The sequence below is a fragment of the Telmatherina bonti genome (genome assembly GCF_933228915.1).
Source record: "Telmatherina bonti genome assembly, chromosome: 15".
In the NCBI taxonomy this organism is placed as follows: Eukaryota; Metazoa; Chordata; class Actinopteri; order Atheriniformes; family Telmatherinidae; genus Telmatherina; species Telmatherina bonti.
This window is the reverse complement of record NC_136613.1, coordinates 11,443,879-11,464,442: the sequence shown is the minus strand read 5'-3', so window position 1 is coordinate 11,464,442 and position 20,564 is coordinate 11,443,879. Positions and strand designations below refer to the sequence as shown.

General features: G+C 39.2%; 1 protein-coding gene across 1 annotated transcript in view; it reads right to left on the bottom strand.

Moving 5' to 3' along the window:
• Positions 1-20,564, bottom strand: part of sema5ba (sema domain, seven thrombospondin repeats (type 1 and type 1-like), transmembrane domain (TM) and short cytoplasmic domain, (semaphorin) 5Ba) — a 111,661-nt gene that overhangs the window by 82,497 nt on the left and 8,600 nt on the right. The window contains exons 2-3 of the mRNA XM_079253892.1: positions 10,438-10,537; positions 9,822-9,867 (exon numbers count right to left, since the gene is read on the bottom strand). Of these exons, the coding sequence (XP_079110018.1) occupies positions 9,822-9,867; positions 10,438-10,537 (146 nt within the window). The remainder of the gene's footprint in view (positions 1-9,821; positions 9,868-10,437; positions 10,538-20,564) is intronic.

Genomic DNA, 20,564 nt, shown 5'->3' with positions numbered 1-20,564 from the left:
CAGGTACTCCTGCTTTCTCCAGTCCGTTGTAAATGTTCCACTTTTAACTTTTGATACATTTTCCATGTTCTACTGGGACTAAACTATTGGTTTGAGAATGGTTTAATATAAGCTGCAGAACAACTTGTGTAGAACAGAAAGTTTTGGATTGATATTGACTTTATAAATACATAATTTTGAACTAAATGTGCCTAAACTCACGAACTATGATTTTTTGGAAACTTTGTTCAAGTCCTAAATGGGTTGATGCAGAGAGGAAGTCTTTGGTTTCAGTTTTAGTGATCATCCTCTTCTCTTCCTGTAGTTTAAACCTGCACAGAAGGACGAGTGTGTTGCAGCAACGCGTTCCCAGAGACCTGATTCTGGATGATGGGACTTTAAGAGAGGCTAATTAAACAGCCACAGAGGTGGAGACTTTACAGAGAGGGTAACTGCTTCAGTGCTGGCAGAACAGAAGACGACCAGTCTCCTTTAAAGAGCTTAGATTTGCCACTTAATACCAAATGTTCATCTAACAGGTCTTGCAGAGATTGGAGTGTGGGGAATAGAAATATAGAGTTTCACTATGTATTCCTTTAATCCACAGCATCAGAATATTTTCCATTTGTACTCCTTATTTCCTTGAAGCCCTCCAGCTATTGGAAGTAAGAAAAATAAAGTTTTAAGAACAAATTCCATGGGACGTTTCATTTGTTGCCATGGAGACTTGTCTTAAACATTGGAAAAGAGGTCAGGTGATTGGATTATATCAAAATAGAAAAAAAAAAAGATCTTACCGTGGACGAAAATCTCTTATATCCAAGTGTCAGTCATAATAGAATGTATCCTGAATACTTTACAAGCTTTAACAGAACAAAACCACAGATAAACATAACGTGCTACATCAGTCGCTGAGCTACTCATACACCAGTAACCTTACAGGCGATCCCTGTAGCGTTCTTGTTTTGCGGTGAACTGAACAAAGAAAAACTTTGCTTATGAGGACAGAATCCTCAGGGCACTGAGGACATTTTGAATTTTCAGGCAGTGCCTTTATACTGTGACATTATAGTGAGTGCAATGATGTCGACATGCTTTGATTTATAATTGTGATATAAAAAACGAAGACGTTAAAAGCTCATTTTAAAAGAAATGCACAGGCATGAAGTCCACCAGTCTTTAAACTGCCTATATTTTACATTTTTCCTGTTTATATTGGCACAAGCGGTGATGTAATTTCCTGGTCTTGTTCAAGGAGCTGCACTTTAATCAGGAAAAATGAGGGTCATGAAAAGAGTCCAGACAGCTGAACACACATCTGGGCCAAAACAAACAAACCCAATGTGCTGGTTTGGATGTTTAAAGGACACGCAGTAAGTTCTAGGATATAAAATACGCTCTTTTGATGCAAAGGGAGATTTATTTTTTGTTTTATTAAACCACAAAAGAAAAGAATTATTTCCATTTCGGGATGCTACACTCCTCTGTCTTTTTGGACAGGTTTCGTGTAGTGGCAAATGAGCATGTGGCTACAGACCCTCCTCTCTGCTTGACTGAACAGTTTGTCTAATGTTCTCATTGATTTCAGCCTTGGCTTTACAAATGACACCTCTGCTCTGGCCTGGATGAAGGAGGATCTACTTCATTTACCCTTACAGTTCACCACAAGCAGAGATGTGTGCATGGGAGCAAAAAAAAAAACAACCAACAACACTGTGTGCTGGAGTATACGCTGTTTGTGTGATTGTGTATTCTTGCTGTAGATGAATGTGTGTATGCTTCCTACATGTCATTAGCAGGACAGGATGGAAGATGCCTCTTTTCAAGACAAAGAGAAGAGCTTTGCGAAGCTGGAGAGAACAACACGACCAGGGTGAAAACAAATGAAAACCCTCATAAGTCAACATCTCTCCTCCGAAACCAGACAAGTAGGACATGCAGACAAAGGGTGCATTGATACTGGCGGTGACACACGGGTGGCAGCTGTACACATCATGTCATTCAGTTGTAGCTGCAGTGAAAGGAGACTTTGTCAGACAAGTCGAGTCTGGTGATGGGCTCTCATCTTGTGTAGAAATGTAGTGTAAGACAGAGCAAGTTGTTTACGGAAACTCGCGGGGAAAACGCTGTTTTTGGTCATTTGAAATATTCAGAAATATTCTATTTACATATGAAAAGCAACATAAACCTGTCAACAAAATACTATTAATGGTGCATTAGTTTGAGTTAATTATCTGGCTTTATTTCTGACCCGCTAATTGGTGTTTTTCTTTTCTTGTTTTGTTTTGGGGTTTTTTTAAAAAAAAAAAACCTTCATTAGAACTTTTTTTCCCGATTTCACTTTGCCTGGAGCCTTTGTAAAACACAAACTAGAATTATATACATCGCGCCAATCAGTGTCGTAATAATATGTTTGATTTTTATTATTATTGTAAAAAAGAAACGTGCATAAAGACAAAACAGTTTTACCTAAAATTACAAAGCCAATAATTATGCAATCACATAAAGAAAATCAGAAGCACAAATATTAAACCTATTTGCAGTACTTTGTAAGTAAATATTCTAGGTTTTGTGCTGCTTTTGTTCATATTATCATTTGTACCATATTTAAAAGCAGTCTGAACTGCACAAACAAGGGGGATGGGAAGTGTCTTCAGGAGGCGGTTGCTAATGGAAACTAACTTTTGAGATTACAGGTGAATCAGATGCTCCAAGTGATGTAAAGAAAAAAAAGAAGATGAGAGAGAAAATGAAAGAAATTCTTCAAGAATGAACAGATTATGTGTTTAGTTTGTCATATCCATCCAGTCCAGGCTATATTGATGTTATTGATGCAGAAACAGCTGATGGTTGCTGCAGTGGGTCATGTGATGGTATTATGACAGAACTTACTGGTTTGAGGCATTTGTCTCATGTGCTGCATCCCATCTTTAAAAAGAGGCAGAAACAACACAAACAGCACTACGATTTTTCACAGCAGAGAATATTTAAGTTTGCTTTTCCCATAAACTTTTCCATTAGCCTGCTGCATATGGGTATAATTTACTTTAATTTCACATTTTGCTTTCAGAGTCACGTTTTGGGACTTGTGCACTGAAATCCTGAAGCCTTCAGGAGTGATGATGCTGAGGAGAAGTGTCATTTGCATCTCTGTTTGATTTACTTTATGAAACTTAATTGTGCATTGATGCTCAAACAAAAGGAGGCTGCCTTTATTTACTTTTGGGTCATTTCCATGCCAAGAATATCAGCTAAATTAAAACATAAAATTGACTAAAAACTGCAGAGTGCATTGCACTGTGAGCATATTAAATGTGTTGTCATGAGCAACATGGATGCCACCCTCTCTCATACATTTAAACCATTTAAAATAACAGTGAAATAATATATTTGTTTATTAGCTGTGGAACAATTTTAAAATGGGATAAAAATGCCCCACAATCATATAGAGAATGGAAATTGTCTTGTTTTACACCGTTTCTCTTAGTGACAGTAATATTCTGGTTTAGATTTCACAACTCCATGGAGAATCTGCAGCTTGTCATCTGTGGTGTGTGATATTCGTTTTTGGGCCATTCCCATGCTAATAATATAAGCTAAATTAAAACATAAAACTTACTTATGCAAATATTTCATTTATGGTGGAATGCAGAGGTGAAGACTTTTAGAAAGGAAAAGGGAGTCAAGCCAGGTTGATTTAATGTGCGATGTATTTGATACTGGAGCTAAAATGCCTGTGCTGAAACATGCGTTAGCCAATAACCCAGTGTGCCGTTACTCAGCAGCATCCTGCAAAGCCTTTGAAACGATACCTGAAAATACAGTGACCATAATACAAAAAGTATAAAGTAAAATCACCTTTATTCTAATAAAATTACATATTTTGTAACTACTAGACATCCTAAACATGGCCTGTTGATGCAGAACTCCTAAAATGCTTATACTCTATCTGCAACAATGCAATAGTCCATGAAAAATATTCAAAGCCATTTACTGTGCTGATGAATGTATACTGAATATATTGTCCATGCTACTTGCCCTCTTTTTAAAATGCAGGCAGTAGGTTATTTAGCTCCTTATTCTGTGCTTCTTTTAGAAGCAGTAAATCTGTTTTCAGTAAATAACACGTACTTAGACATTCATGGTGCAACCATCGGCAGCAGCTACTCCATTTTGCAGAATTTCATTGGCCTTAGCTCAAGCCTGTGTTTTTGTATAAATGCTTGAAAATCAGTCTATTGATACGGGGCATGCTTTGGAAAATGAGTGCAGGAAAACATGATTTTCAGTTAATGGTTTAAAACATGCAACACTAACAGTGCATTGGTGCAGGGAACAAAGGTTTTGTTGTTACTATTTTAGTGAACGTATAAGTGTGTTGTCATGAGCAACGTGCATGCCACCCTCTCTTATACACTTAAAAAATTAAAAAGAAATAATGAAATAACATATTTGCTTGAAACTCTGGAACATTTTTTTTTTTTTTAATAGACAAAAACTGCCCCACAGTCATATAAAAAACGGAAATTGTACTGATATACATGGTTTCTCTTAGTGACAGTAATGTACTGGTTTAGATTACACAACCCCATGGAGAATCTGTAGCTTGTCATTTGTGGTGTGTGATGCAACTGTACAGCAACCCTATGGCCCAGAGCTCACAGTCCTCGTATTACCAAGCCTACTTCCCTGCACAGTAGGCTGCTGACAACACTTACATCACCCCTACAGGCAGATGACAAACGAATATGTGGTTTCACACACTGAATCCAGTTGTATAGTTTCACAAAATTATCTAGAAGAATAACAAATATCTACATATATTTACCCTGTTTGGACAATGTTTTGTAGGACCACTTTTAGTTATGATTACATCACATACTGCAATGCCATGCCATTTATTTCCATCTCGAGCTGCATTTATGCTTGTTTTTCTAAGTTCTTGTATTGATTCTGAGGGATCCAGACCATTAAATCTTGCATGTCACAAGGATCCTCAATGGGGTTAAGATCCAGACTGCTGAAATGATGCATCATGCTCTATTAATGGAAAAGTTGGGGTAACTCAGGTGACTGTAACTTTCTCAAAAGTTAATAAATCACTTTTATCAGGGTCCATTCATGTGCTGGATAGGTCCAAACTCAAATGTTAAAAGTATAATCCATGTATTTAGTTGTTTTGCTAGCTTCACAAACAATTTGACCCTACTGGAAAAGAGTAATGTATTTTTCATGTCCACAGGGTGTCTTCGAACGATAAATAATAAGATGCCACTCATTACCTTGGAAATTAAAAACTAAACGTGCTTTTATTGCAACCATGTCTTGTCGAGATGTCCTGTCTTGTTATGTCTGCTTTATACATTCCCAGATTTTCAAATTTACAATACCTGGAGCTCTTACATACCAGCAATATTTCAACTCGAAGAGAGATGCAGTTCTCCAAAAACAGAAGAAGTTTAACATCTAGAAGCTAGATGTTAAACAAATGCTAACTGGCTGAGAGCCTGCTTGAGCCGGAAGGAGCTCACAACCATTTTTCACAACCAAAAACAGCAACACCTTCATGTCACCACAAAGCAAATTCTCTGTGATTGTTGTTCTTTTTTAAACAGCATTACAGAACAAAAAGCACCAACACCAGCATCAACATGACCAAGAACTGATGCTGCCCACCAAGGTGGTGGCAAAATACTTTGACATGTAGCACACCCTTTACATGCAGGAAACCTCAAAGAACTGAAGATTTTTCAAACCCTGAAAATAAGATCCTCATGAATGCAGTTCAATACAGCAAAAAGCTCTACTTCAGGGAAATCAGTCACTGCACTGATAGATGGGCCAACACAGGAGAGCCAACTCATCACACCAACACTCAGTGCTTTCCATTCATCTTACCGATAAAAGACATTTTTTGAAGCCCACAGTGTTAAAATCTTGGCGGTGAGGAAAATTGGTTTGAACAGGGAGTGAAAGAAGCCATTTATGTCAGAGTAGAGAAACTTTTACTCACAAGAGGAGCAGAGCTAAGGTCACATTCATGCTGGTGCTGTTTAGTCAGCTCTAAACTAACTGTGGTTAATTTCCATGCATAGTCCCATCTGGAGTAGTGTGAACACACATTCAGTGCAGAACTAAGGGAAAACTGGTGCTCTTCAAAACTGAGGTGTTGGCTTGTTTGCAAGTGAATACAGGTATGGTCCACCGACCGTGTGAAAGCAAAAGGAACATCCGTTGGAACAAAACGAGGAAGTGACATAGGATGCATCAACTTGATCCATCCAACCATCCATTTTCTGCCGCTTATCTGGGGTTGTTCTGGCTATGCAGGAAGTCTGGATTTCCTTTTCCCCAGCCAAGTTCACCAGCTCATTTTGGGGGATCCCGAGACATTCCCATCTAAGTGATACAATCCCTCTTGTGCCCTGAGTCTTCTCTTGGGTCCCCCAGAGGGACGTGCCCAGAACATCTCACCAGGGAGGCGTCCAGAGGACATCCTAACCAAATGCCTGAGGCACCTCAACTGGTTTGTCTTGATGTGGAGGAGCAGCAGCTGTACTCCGAGCCTCTCCCAGATCACCAAACTTCTCCCCTATTACTAGGTGAGACCATGACCACCCTGCAGATATTCCCAGGCCAGTTGAGAGATACGGTCCCTTCAGGCTGTCCTGGGTCTTCCCCAGAGAGACGTACCAGTAACAACTCTCCAAGAAGGCGTCCAGAGGACATCCTAACCAAATGACTGAGCGAGCTCATCTGGCTACTCTACTCTGGAGGAGCAGTGGCTCTACTCTGAGCCTCTCCCAGATGACTGAGCTTCTCACCATATCTGTAGAGTCTGGCCACCCTGTGTGGGAATTTCATTTCCTCCACTTGTATTCGCCCTAAGACTTAATAAATTTGTTTACTTGTGGCGAAAGAGCGAGTTTCAGCTCTGATCACTGGGTGGAAATATCTCCGTCCTTCTTCCAGTGAGCAGCTGTTTTATTTGCATGACATGGTTGAGCCGGTTTGCAAGTGTGTGAGTATGTGCAGCGTAAAAGCAAAACAAAGCAAAAGGTGCAAAATTTTTAAGAATTCCCAGGTGAACCAAGTCTGGTGTGAATGCGCCCTGCGACAACACCTTGCCCCCACATTTAATAACATCTTTCCAGCTATTACAAGGAGACTGATGACACCTTTTCAAACTTGTCCACAAGTGAAATTCACAGCCAATGCTCTGCTAGGCTCAGTACGATGGATGGCTTGGTTCAAATCGGGTTTACAACACTAAGCCGGTTCAAGTTTAGGAGCAAAACACGGAGCTGCATCAAATGTTGCTATCAGAACTTTTATCGTGTTTTTCTGGGTCAACTTCTGACCAAAACTCATTTCCTCACGATCATAATACAAGTGCATATGTATTAGTAGTGTTTACCCCAAGCGGCAACCTCCGGCGGTCAAAAGTGAAGCCTATGCGGAAGTGCATAAAACTGCAGTTCCCCCTTCATCCACTAGGGGCTGCAAAACAGAGCAAATCCCCATAGACTCCCATGTTAAAAAGACCAACTTCATGGCAGAAATAAACATGTTTACAGCCTGGTACAAAAATCCATTTTTGGTTTATAGGTCAGGTTTACCTTCAGGACAACTGTGGGGGAAGAGAATTTTTTTTCTAACTTGCCAGTTTTAAAGTAATTTAATCTCGAAGTTCGGCATATTTACGGGTGTTCCTTTTGATTGACAGGTACCGATATCCAGCTTCAAGTCAGAAGAACGTAGAACTACTGCTGTTTTTAGCCGGTTAGCAACGTGACTTAGCTTTAGCCCGCTCGCCTCCATCAGCTGGTTAGCTCCCGTTATCTCAGGGTTAGCTCGGTTAGCTTTTAGCTACAGAAAGCTCGGAGTTCGCTCGATGTCAATCATCCGCCATGATGCTCACGGCTGCCCTCTCAGCTCCACCTCTTTGCCCATATTTGTATTTTCCGGGCGAGACGACACGCATGATGCTGCCAAGATGGCGATGGTAGGAACCGCAGACCGAGCTTCAATTCAGCTCTTCAGAAACTTATGGGTGACGTCGCGGAGACTCCGTCCATCTCTTTATATACAGTCTATGGTTGTGACCAACAATGTCCCTGCATTTACTGTGTAATTACTCACAATGCAATACCATGACAAATGCACGAAGTGCCTTTTTTTTGTAGTCTGCAGTCTTTGTAGTTTGATACAGACTGAGAACTGCGATTGTAGGCAGAAAGAGTCCATTTCTTTGATCCGAATCAATTTGTTTGGTGCATTCACACTTCCCCAAAAGAAGCGGACGGTCCGAGTAAGTGGATAGAAAAGGCTGATGTGAATGTGCCCTCAGACCTACATTTGTAGGTGGACCAGAATTTGTTTCTTTGATCTGTATCAGAGTCTGCTGGTGTATTCATATCTCCCAAACTGTACCAAACTTTCAGACAAAACAAATTAGGATTTAAATCAGGCAGCATGGTGTGAATCCACCAAACAAGCAGCGGTTTCACAAGCTGCTTGAAATCTCCCAGACTTTCCATCAAATCAGAAGAAAAAGCTTTTCTAGTTGACAAAACATCTTCTAGAAACTACAGAAATGTGGTATCAAAGAAAATAAGCCAAAACAAATATCCACTAATTTAACAGCTTAAGACAGTTCTTGGATGTTTTCCAAATATCTGAAACATAACTCACTTTAAATCCTCTTTTTCATGACACCAAATTTACAAGAAGGCATATGATGGCCAGTGTAGGTCATAAAAATCTAAAAAAATAGAGGAGGGAAAGGCTGGTGATATTCCAAGAAGAACTCAATTTCTTAGATGAAAGTGGATTCATGAGAGAAACCCCCCCCCCCCTCCATTCATAAAGAAAAGCCTGCGTTAACATCAAGCTCTGGGTCTGCGTTTCCTCAGTCCAGCAGTCTGATGAAAGTAACAGAGAAGAGGGACTGCCATCATGCTGCTTTGTTGCTCCGAAGTTCGTCTCATTAACAAAAAGAAAAAAGTCTTTCTACTGTCAGTAAACATCTTCGCTTTAAAAGTTAATCAAAGCAGGGGCACACAACTGTCTGAAGGGCTCAGGTTGAAGCCCTAATCATTTTTTCTGTTAGATTTCAGTGATTAAGTACTTCAAAAACATTTAATCAGATTCTGTTTATGATCCCCCATAAGTCATGAAGATGTTATAAACCTGTAATGAATAACTTTTGCTCCAACATAACACTCGGGAGCTGGCACTCATCTTTTATGGGCTTTCTCCTGATTGCATCCTGACCCTGACCAAAGCCTGACTTTATAGAATCAGTTCAATCCTCTTCTCAGTGCTATGAAGCAAAGCCTCTCTCTCTTAGCAAATGTTACAGCCACCGTTAAAGCTAAAATGCTAATAAATTGCCCATAAATTATTTCATCACAGTAATAAACTGGTTCAGTTTTTTTTAAAGCATGATGTTTCTTCTGATTTTAGTTTTAGATGAGCGGCTCCCTTTGATATTAAAATAAAACTGTAAAACAGGAAAAAAAATCTGTTCAGTAGCTGTTACTTTTACAACACAGCAGGTAAAGTTACAGGTTCAGGCAACAGACCAAATGTTCAAATAAAACATTAAAAAACTTTTCTGTCTTAAAATGCTCTTCCAAAGAAGATATTTTTTGCTATGAAGACTGCACATGTCTGCATGCTGTGAGCAACACACATCTGCAGCTCTAAATGATGCCTATTGCACCTGCTGGACCACTGAATTCAGTAAAAAGATGTTCACACACTTACAATGTATCATCAACTTTATCAATATCAGTAACCAAAAAAGCGGGGATATATAAACTGGAGAGTTTGCCTACCTGTAATAGAGACATGTTGCTGAGGTCCAGTCTGAAAAGGTGGTTTCTGAAGCGAGAAGACAGCAAAAGCAAATATGTTAGTGACTTTTCTTCAAGGAGATCTTTTTTTCTTGTTTTTTAAAGAAATTTTAAGGCTCTAGTGGGCTTTATTTAAAGGTAGCTGGACAGGAAAGAGGGTCTAAATAGAGGGAATGACATTAAACAAAGGGCCCCAGTCCAGGACTAGAACCATGGCTGGCTGCACTGAGGAGCTATAGCTCATGTACATGGACCGGCCACTGCCTCTGTTTGGGTCATTTGGGCATCATTTTACACATTCATGCAATGAGAGCTGGATCTGGATATGAATGACTCTGATGAGGCCAAATTAGGCAAGAAGTGAACTCATATCCTCTCATCAGGATAGATGCACATACATAAACTAGTGAAGAATGACACATCTTTCCCAATTTCACCCCAAATCCAAAAGCTTAACTTGGTCCAGCGAGGCCTCAGCAGAGCACTTTAGAAGCGTCATTATCCGAAACCTCACAGAATGAGTGAGTCAGAAAGGGTCTCACATTCTCAGTAATATGCTCCACAGGGTAAAAAGCCGGCTGGATTTACAGTTTCTTACCTGGCACCCACAATGAGCTCATTCCTAGTCAGGTCAAGGGTGAGCTGTGAGTATTCTCTCACGCTGGGGTGTGAGAAAGAGGAAATCCACGGACTGAGAGCTAACAGAAGGACACAGAGAGAGAGAGAGAAGTTAGCAGGGGCTAAAATATAGCAAGACGTAAAAGCTGTGACATTTAGTTTACTTATGCACAGAAAAACCTTTTATTGGGTGTTTTATGTTTAAGTGGGGACACATAAACACAAGATGGTTGATTGATATAAAGAAAAGTAGAAATAATTTATGCATCTGATCTTATTTTCCTTTTTGGTCATCACTGGACAGACAACATCTGAGTTTACATCATCTCATCTGACCAGTAAAGTAATCATCAGGGAAGTGATTAAAATAGTACAATCAACAGTGAAAGAAAAGCTTCCCACACTGAGTTGGTGTCTCCCACAGCGAGAGACAAAGCTGTCCGAGCTTCATCAGGCACAACAATCCTGATTCAGCCAGACGTTTGGACAAACGGAGCCCCATGAGAGCGAATACTCAGCACTGTTTGAGCCGGGTATGTACAAATCAAACTTTCAAAGCCGCATAGCAGAGAGGCTGCTTAGCGCAGCTTTTAATTTCACACTAAATATTGTAGAAAAAGAGTACTTTCTCCTCAAATCTTCCTGTGATTCCATATGCCAAATTCTAAACGGATTTTACTGCATGGAAGTTTGTGCAGCATAAAGGGATTTGTGATATTTCTCAAGCTGTACAGAGGATCACAGCAGAGGTGACGGGCTTCACCAGCTTAAAAGATGTGTTACGCCCCCCGCCTTTCTTAATATGTGCGGTTATAAGTGAACGCTTAATATAAATGTTCATGATAGATATTTTAGGGGTTTCCATAAACTTAAAGACAAGAAAATGCCCTGAGATTACAAAAGAGAAAACAACAACATCTGGGAAATCATCGAAAATATCTAAATCCAGCAGTAACTCATGCAGAAGTGAAAGGATACACACACATACCACAGAAACTGACAGACCAGCAGTCAGTCTAACAGAACCAGCAAGTCCCTCAAGTGTGTACTGTAGTGGATCCAAATACTGACTGACAGGCCAGAGGCAGGCAGGTGAGGAAAAGAACTTTTCCTTACAGACGGAAAGCACAGGAAGCCCATCAGGTAGAAGAAACATAACCGAGCATGAGGTAAGTTCTGGCAGAAGGCAGCAGAAACAAGGACGACATGGAGTATGTTTAGGGATGCACAATATTGTATTTTGGCCAGTTTTTTTAAAAAAAATTGGAAATAAAACTCTGGAAATAACAATTAATACAAGTGTAACAATTAACTGATGTGAAGGAAGACATGTTCCATTATCTTACCTGTGTGAAACATTATGTGCTTTAAAGGTGGAGTAAGATTTTCAATATTTAAAAAAAAAAAAAAAAAAACCCTAATAAAATAACGACAATCATAATTAGATAGTTTTTTAAACATGTAGGTTCCATTCTGTCCATATTTTATTTGTTATTAAATTAGAAGTTTAATTAATGACAAATACCCTTCTTAAATGTTTGCCTACCAGTAAAAAAAAAAGTGCTTTTTGTCATTTGTCAAGGACAAAATAGGGGGGGGGGGCTGGGGGGTGTTGGATTTAAGAGAATCAGATTTTGGAATCAGAGACCCGTCTTAATTCTTGCACATTTACTGTAAATCTTTCAATGAGCCTTTTCAGAAGAATAACATTTAAACTACCTGCTTAGTCAAAAACATGTAAAATGTGCAGAAATCTGAGCAGTTTTAATTAATCAGGCCCAGTAATCTAGTCCAGTGTGTCATTTTGTGTCTTGGCAATGTCACTTGGTAAAGTCCATCCCTCTCTCTCTCTTTTCATTTCCATTCCCAACAAAGAGAAAATAAACCATCTTCCTACTGATTTTTTGCAATTTGAAGAAGTCACTAAACTTTTTAAATCTATAGTGTAACTGAAAGTAACCTTAAAATGCTTAAAATGAGTGTGTTTGAAAGACCACATTACCAGGAAAACTCCCAGCCAAAAGGGAAACTACTCTCTGGCTTGCAACAAGATGGATTTCAGGATGGATGAGGCACATATGGCCCCATCATCTGGAAAGATAACTAGAGAGATGAGTGATGAGAAGACAGAAGGCTGCGGTGACAGTACAGGATGGCGCTCTTCATTTAAAATACGGATAACCCACACACACTCACACACATACACACTTACAGACAGACACACTCACAGATGTGGATGTGAATTGTGTGACTTTCACAGCTGAACTTTTCTCCAGGTTTTTGCAGTTTGAGAAGCGAGCAGAGCTGAATGAGGGGACCATTTCAACAACCACTATTCTGGAAGCAAACATTGTTGAAATCCCCAAAATAATAAGGCATAATCCATCATGGATGACCTCAAGAGGCCCCCGCGGAAGGTTTTGCCATGGCGGTTGCAGTCTCTTAACATTACAATTGTAAAATATCAAAGGACAGACCTTAAAAGAGCATCTCATGCAAGCCTGCTGAAGAGTTTCACAGAAATAAAAAACCTTTCAGAGGTTCCAACCTGACTGAGAACGTTAGAAAAACAAGAGAAGTGGACAAGAGCGAAGCAGCAAATACGCTGAAAATCCAGGGATAGTAGAGAAATGCAACCTAATGCATTTTTAAAAAAAACCTCTATACTCCCTCACACCTCTATAGAAAGAATTTAATCTCTGCGAGTTGCATAAATAACTGGGCCAGTCATCCTAACACAATATAAATTCTGGAAGAGGCCTCCTCCTTTTCTAACTATAAGCATGCATTATACACCATGCTAGAGTTTCCACTTCCCTTATTGTTTCTTTCTGTGTGTGTGGGGGTGTGACTGCGCGTGTTTTTTCATTATCTCTAACATGTATGCTGGGTCTAAAGGCCAACGTTAACATGTGTGCGGGACGACCGTTGCAACACTGTATGATTAATGGCATTAAGTCTGAAACTGGAGGAGCGTTTAGAGCGCCTCTACCCCCACAGTCTTATGTAAACAGACCTGAACTTGATTTAAAGACTCCGTCATGATCCCGTTTGGTAAGAATGTTCCTTTAAACAAGAGTAGCTTTAACCGACTAAATGAGACCATTAAATATATTCTAGATCAGTTACGTAACTTTGCTGACATGTACAGTAACATTTAATACACAACAGATATGGTAAAATAAGAGTGTTGACAGTGCTGTGCAGAATATCATGAAAGTTCAAATCTTCCCATACTTCAACATGTAGTTGTGCCAAAAAAAAGGTTCTCATGTCTCATTCAGTCATGTAATAATATGAGTTCAAGCTATATTCATGATATACTGCACTAAAAAACAAAAGGAGACTCATGTACAACAGTTAACGCTACAGCTAACGGTCGCCAGCTATCTTGGCAGACCTTGGATTCAGACCTTGTGAGATGTGATCAAAAACCTTGACATAGTACCCGTTTTTCACTTTAAAAATGTTTATTTATTGAGGTTATTAAATATAATGTAGGCCGAAATCCTGCCAAACCCAGGACAGGATGCACATATCTTCCTTGTTTGCTTTAAAAACAATAGTCGTGATTCAATTCGGCATGTTGTACATAGTGCAAGTTGAAAAATGAGTCTTCTTTCACACAAGGACTGAGTGTTACATCATTTTCAGCTTTGTTATGTATGTGTGTGTGTGTGTTTGTGTGTGTGTGGGACAAAGAGTATCCAATATAAACACTTTTTTTCCACAGAGGAAACCAAACAGTCTCTGCAATTAAATGCTTGTGGGGATGGAGAGATCACTTATTGGCCAAATAAGTTGTAATATATCAGCATATTGGCCAAAAATCCAATATTGTGCATCTCTAAAACACAGCAACTGAGAGAGCCAAATGAAAAAGCAATTTGGAGAAGAGAGAAGAAGAAAAAGAAGTGCTAGCCGAGTCAGGTATGATATTTGGTCATTAGCTCCTCAGACTGAGGTTAAGGATAATTGGACATAAAAGAACTTGTGAGGAATATGAACATATACCGGATTGAACTAATGAACAGCTTGATATCACGTAAACATGCAAGAGCAAGTTTAAATGCAAAAGCACAAAGAAGTAAAGTGATCACACTGTCAGAACTCCTTTTAGGACTTATACCTTAATATTATGAGATTTGAGGTACAGATGCCAACTTGAATATCATCAGCAACAATAATGTTCAGTATTACACACTTAATGTTACTTCAAGTTACAATGACTTTTAAAAGATAGCAAACAAGAGCTTATTCGTTTAATAACAAGCAAAAACATTTTTTTTAAACAATATCTAAACGGCTCAAAGGAGACAAATGTAATAGAAGTTTTGGAGTTTTACACAGCATATGCATACAATATCACTGTCTGTCTTCCTTTTCCATGTTTTTTTTTTCCAATAAAACCACTATATCACCTTAACAGCAACAAAAACAAAATGTTGCTCTTAAAAGAGAAGGCAGCATTTCAGGCTAATGCAGCCAAGCACCCATTAAACTGGAATTAATACAGGTTTGTTACTTTGTCTATAAAACACATGCAGAAAACATCCACAAATAATGAAATATATATCATTTTATATATCATTTTAGAAAATGAAAGCGTGTTAAAAAGTGACTTATCCTCCCTATAAAACAGAGCCATTAAAAAGGAGCATACGACACGAACCATAAAACAGGACTGAGCGGTGCAGAAACAGATAACAAGAGTATAATTTCCATAGAGGCATAATGCTCCTGACATTAAAAACAGAAGCTGTTAGTGTTCAGTTCAGAGGGTTTAATGTGGAGGATGAATCACTAGAAATCCATACTGAGAAGCATATAAATATTCCCCACAAAGCTTGCAAAAAAAAAGAGGCTGATTTTGATGCAGTTGCTTGTTTTCCCCTTTGAGAAGGTTCCAACCAGCAGCCAGTGGTTATCGTCCCACTTACAAGTGGTTTCACAAGTCCTCTTCTCATATAACTGACCAGGTGGGGGGGCAAAGAAGAGGACAATAATGAAGGATGAATATGAAAGCCTCTTCCTCATGGCTGAATCGTGAGTCTCGATGTGAGTCTTGATGAATGATCACATCTTTCTTTCACTCATGCAATCAGCAGGCAGACGGATTAATGTGTCGGCCCATGACTGCCAGAGGGATGAGGACATTTCATCTCACACAGACATAAATCAAAATCTTTCTATCTTCTTCCATCTGACAGCTTTTTTAAACATTCACTTCATTCCAGTTTGTAAGAAGAGTGAAAATTCACACAGAACTAAGCCACCAGGGGTCCTCCAGAAAAGCGATTAAATCTGGAAAATGCCAACATATAAAGTTGAAATAAAAAATGGAAAAGATTCCAGAAACGTGTCTGTAAAAATAAGCTGCTCCTCAAAAGAAACTAGAAGCTAAAAACTGTAATATGTTGTGTAAAACTTGCTAGAATGTGAAATCATTTGCTATAATAGATGTCTTGTGTGTCCTCTTGAGACTAAATGTGTTTTCACAGATACAAGAACAATATGAAAGAAAAGGGCTCAATTTCATGCCAATTTTCTATTTGAGTATTAAGAGGTGCAGCACTCTGACAGCGTTTCACCAAGAGCAGCAATACACAGCTAAAGGGAATGAAACGAGTGATACACAGATAACAGTCTCGGAGCCTCCACTGAAACTCTGGATGACACTTGCTGAAGTTCAGCACCTGCTTCTCTGCCTCTACGGGCAACGCAAAACTGAGTCAGACTCACACATAAATGTTCAAATTTGGCAGAAATGAGCTGAAACACTGATGCAGTGCCATGAAATGACAGGTGGATACTGTCTTCACCGCATGATTACAGGGAAGTTTGTTCTTGTTCTTCACTTCCGGTCCCTGTTTCCACCCAATCCAACATCTTTGACTTTCAGGATACTCGTCAGGTTGAGATGACGACTGCCTTAAATCACCAGATGAACAACAGTCCAAATGACTTAAGATTTTCAGTGAATACTTTTTTTCCATGCAGGACAGCCCAAGTACTGCATCAAAACCCTCTTCTTGCAAAGTTAAGTTACACTAAGACGGCTTGAATCCTAATGTCACCATAAAATTTGAGCTGACATTCCTTTTCCTGAAGATAACCAAATTCTTTTCGCTACAAGCAACATTTCAACTAGCCAGCTGGCCACCAAGCCAAAGCAGCTGCAGTAAAGTTGCATAATGCATGGCAGCACATTGAAATATCCACCCTTTTATATGAAAGCCTGCCTTAATGTGACTTTTTGCATGATTTGTCAAAAATGCATAACTTGCGTGTGATTCCTTTTTTTTTGAACCACTGCCACATATAAACAGGCCTGGCTGACTTTACTCACATTAACGGGACGAAAGTCATTTGGATTGTTCATTAAAACTGAAACCAAAGCAATCCTTCAGTGTGTGCCAGGATCAATCCATCAATCAGTTAATCAATATTTATAAAGCACCTTTAATGCAATCAAATGTAGTGCAAAGTTCTTTACATCAAACGCAAAAAAGGATTTTAAAAAACTATTTATCATATCCCACTAAATAGGATGGATCCGGGTCAGCCATACTTACAGGGAGATGGAAGAACATTGTAATCATGAGAAATACAATAAAATGCTTGAGTTACTTTCATTTCATCACATCTAACCAGCTGGAACCTGTTGTTTGGCAAAAACAGATGAAATATTGGATTTCTTTATGTATTTTACTGGTTCAGTCCAAGAAAAGTCAAACCAGTCCCCAAACATTTAAACTATTCTTATGGTGAAATTCCTAGTGGGAAGTTCAAGGAGAAAAAAAATGCAAATTTGACAATTTTCTGGACTGTTAACTTAAAGATAAATGTACTGATTAAAAGTCTTATTTGGTATTTGTAAGAAGTGGAGATTAAACTTTCAGCAAATATAGAAACCATTAAATCAATGCTAAAAACATTTCTTTTCCAATGTGTCTGTGCATGACATCTGCACAGTAACCATTTATCTTGTTTTTAATTATTTTAGTATTTATGATTTTATTGGGCGTTTGCTATTCGCTGTTGTCTTTTATGCTTTGTTGCACCATCTGTATGCTTTTAATGTTTCATGTAAAGCACTTTGACTTATCTTGTACATGAAAGTTGTTATACAAATAAACTTGCCTTGGCAGGACAGGTCTCTTTCTATCTGAGCAGAAGGTAGAGTGTCGTCTTGGGTTTTCTTTGTCCAGATAAAGGTTAAACAACCTACAGAGGTTATTCACTACCTGGAACCTTCACACCGACACATAACAGTTTTTATAACATTTCTAATTTCAAACTTTCTATTTATGACGCATGTAAAACGACTCATATTTCTTCACTTTTGACTTTTACGTCACACAACCATAGACTGTATATAAAGAGAAGGACGGAGCCTCTGTGACGTCACCCGTAGGTTTCTGAAGAGCTGAATTGAAGCTCGGTCTGCGGTTCCTACCGTCGCAATGTTGGCAGCATCATGCGCGTCTTTTCGCCCGGAAAATACAAATATGGGCAAAGAGGTGGAGCTGAGATGGCAGCTGTGAGTGTCATGGCAGATGACTGACATCGAGCGAACTCCGAGCTTTCTGTAGCTAAAAGCTAACCAAGCTAACCCTGAGAAAACGTGAGCTAACCAGCTAACGGAGGTAAGTGGGCTAAAGCCAAGTCATGTTGTTAACCGGCTAAAAACCGCGGTTGTTCTACGTTCTTCTGACTTGAAGCGAGATATCTGTACCTGTCAAAAGGACACGCCCCTAAATTTGCCGAACTCGGAGATTAAATTACTTTAAAACGGGCGAGTTAGAAAAAAATTCACTCCCCCCACAGTTGTCATGAAGGTAAACCTGATCTATAAACCGTAAATGGATTTTTGAACCAGGCTGTAAACATGTTTATTTCTGCCATGAAGTTGGTCTTTTTAACATGGGAGTCTATGGGGATTTGCTCTGTTTTGCAGCCCCTAGTGGATGAAGGGGGGAACTGCAGTTTTATGCACTTCCGCATAGGCTTCACTTTTAACCGCCGGAGGTTGCCGCTTGGTCACAACTCACAAAAGGTTTGGGATATTTGGCCTGTTGAATGTTTTCAGAAATGAACCTAAACTGTATTATAAACATTTACAGGTTAACTTAATTTGTCTTTACAATTTTGAATGCAGATGTATAACTGTACAATGTTTAAGTACTAACTGCACAACATGGCTGTTCTATGACAAGGTGATCGTATGAAATTTACCCAAAAGAAGTATCTAAACCACAATTCAACCACTAAATCAGGGGTATTGAGCTCCGGCCTTAGAGGCCCACTCAAAGGAATCATTATGTAGGACCGGTTGGATCCATTTAATGGAAGCCAGGTGGCACCTAACACATTTAAAGTTACTGAGATTCTGACACTTTATGTAATTGTTACCCATTGTTGGTTTGTGCTACAAATTGTCTTAAATGGTGGAATTACCATTGCATAAATTCACTGAAATGTCATGAATTCATGATAGATTCAGGATATATTTATTGGAAAGTTGGAGAACTTAGTTCTTTCCAACAAACCTTATGGTATTAATTCTTTGTATTATATCATAGATGGTATTATGGGGTGGGAAGGGAATAAACAAAAAAACTAAACAAAAACAAAAACCAAAAAAAAAAAAAAAAAAAAAGCCTGTAGCACTTCATGGAAGCACCTGCGTCCAACTGGACAGTCCACTAGCACCTTCCTACGATGTCCTCTACTGTCTGATTTCGTGCTTGTGTTGTTCTCACTCATATGTAAGTCGCTTTGGATAAAAGCATCTGCTAAATGTATGTAGAATAGAATCAAATAAAATCGAATAGAACAGAACAGAATAGAATATCAGTGCAGCATCAACTTTTTACATTTTCTGTTGGTTCCACCTGAAAGTTGAATATCCTGAACTTTTTGGGAGCATTTTATGTACAACATGCTAAACGGCAAAACACTACCATCAAATCTGGATGTAAATGAGTTAAAGTGGATTAGTGAAAACTACACCATTTAAAATGTGTGTATAACACTGTATCGTCTGCGCTGGATACAATTCAGTTTAAAAAAAAAAAAAAAAACACTGGCGGAAGACTTTTTTTTTTTTTTTTTTTTAACATTACCATAATAATGAGACGTCTAGTTGTTTTCTCCCTTCAAGCGCTTCAATGTTTAATGAGCTCTGAATGACAAATACTACACTATAAGGTAGCTGTCTGTCACCTTCCTTCAGGCAAGTCACAGTAACAGCATCTTGCTAATGGAAATAAAACCCGCTGCAAAGGGGCAATACTAAAAATGGCAATCTTTAGGGCAACATGGTTGTTTCAATATTGTTAACACAACAGACCCCATGGAGGCCAGCTGCTCTGTCTCATTTGGCAGATGATTCTATAAATGAGGAATCACCTTCACATACTTCAGCATTCTGAATGAATTTAGCACAGCCTGCGGTAGGAAATGGGAAAATAATCATGGTTAAACCAGTGCATGGTATAGGAATTTACATACGATATCCATTTACAGTAAGCACATTTTTGTGCAAATAAGGTAAAGCAGCATTATAAATGCCACGTCTCTTCACATTATTAGATGAGCTTAGTACTAAAGGAGAAAAACTTTCCCTGCAGTCAAATATTTTCACAACTCACTTTTCTCCTGCCAACATCCCTTAATATATGTGATGCTTGGTCTTATTTTTTCTTAAATATACCATCATTCCTGGTTCTTCCATGCCAGATAGTCTCCTGATCTATCAGACAGCTTTTGATTTTCCCACTGGCTGACTTTCAGAGGGTGAGAGTTTGAGAGGAGCAGTTTTGCGTCAGTGGAGCACAACTCTCCCTCCATCCGTTTGCTCTGCCCTCCCCCTCAGCTACTTGACTGAACTCAGATTTAAGGTTCTGCAGGTTATGGGCTGAGCGGAGAAAGCATGGAAAGTCTGGGGCCAGAGCCGCCACAGAGGAGACGTCGCCGGGGCCAGGAGGCTAATAGCCTCTCAGTCAGCGACCGGTAAAGACGTCTGTCGGCCTTCCAGAGGTGAGTCAACATCCAGAGCTGCTGACAGGACCGCTGTGCTCCAGCTGTGCAAGAAAACTGACA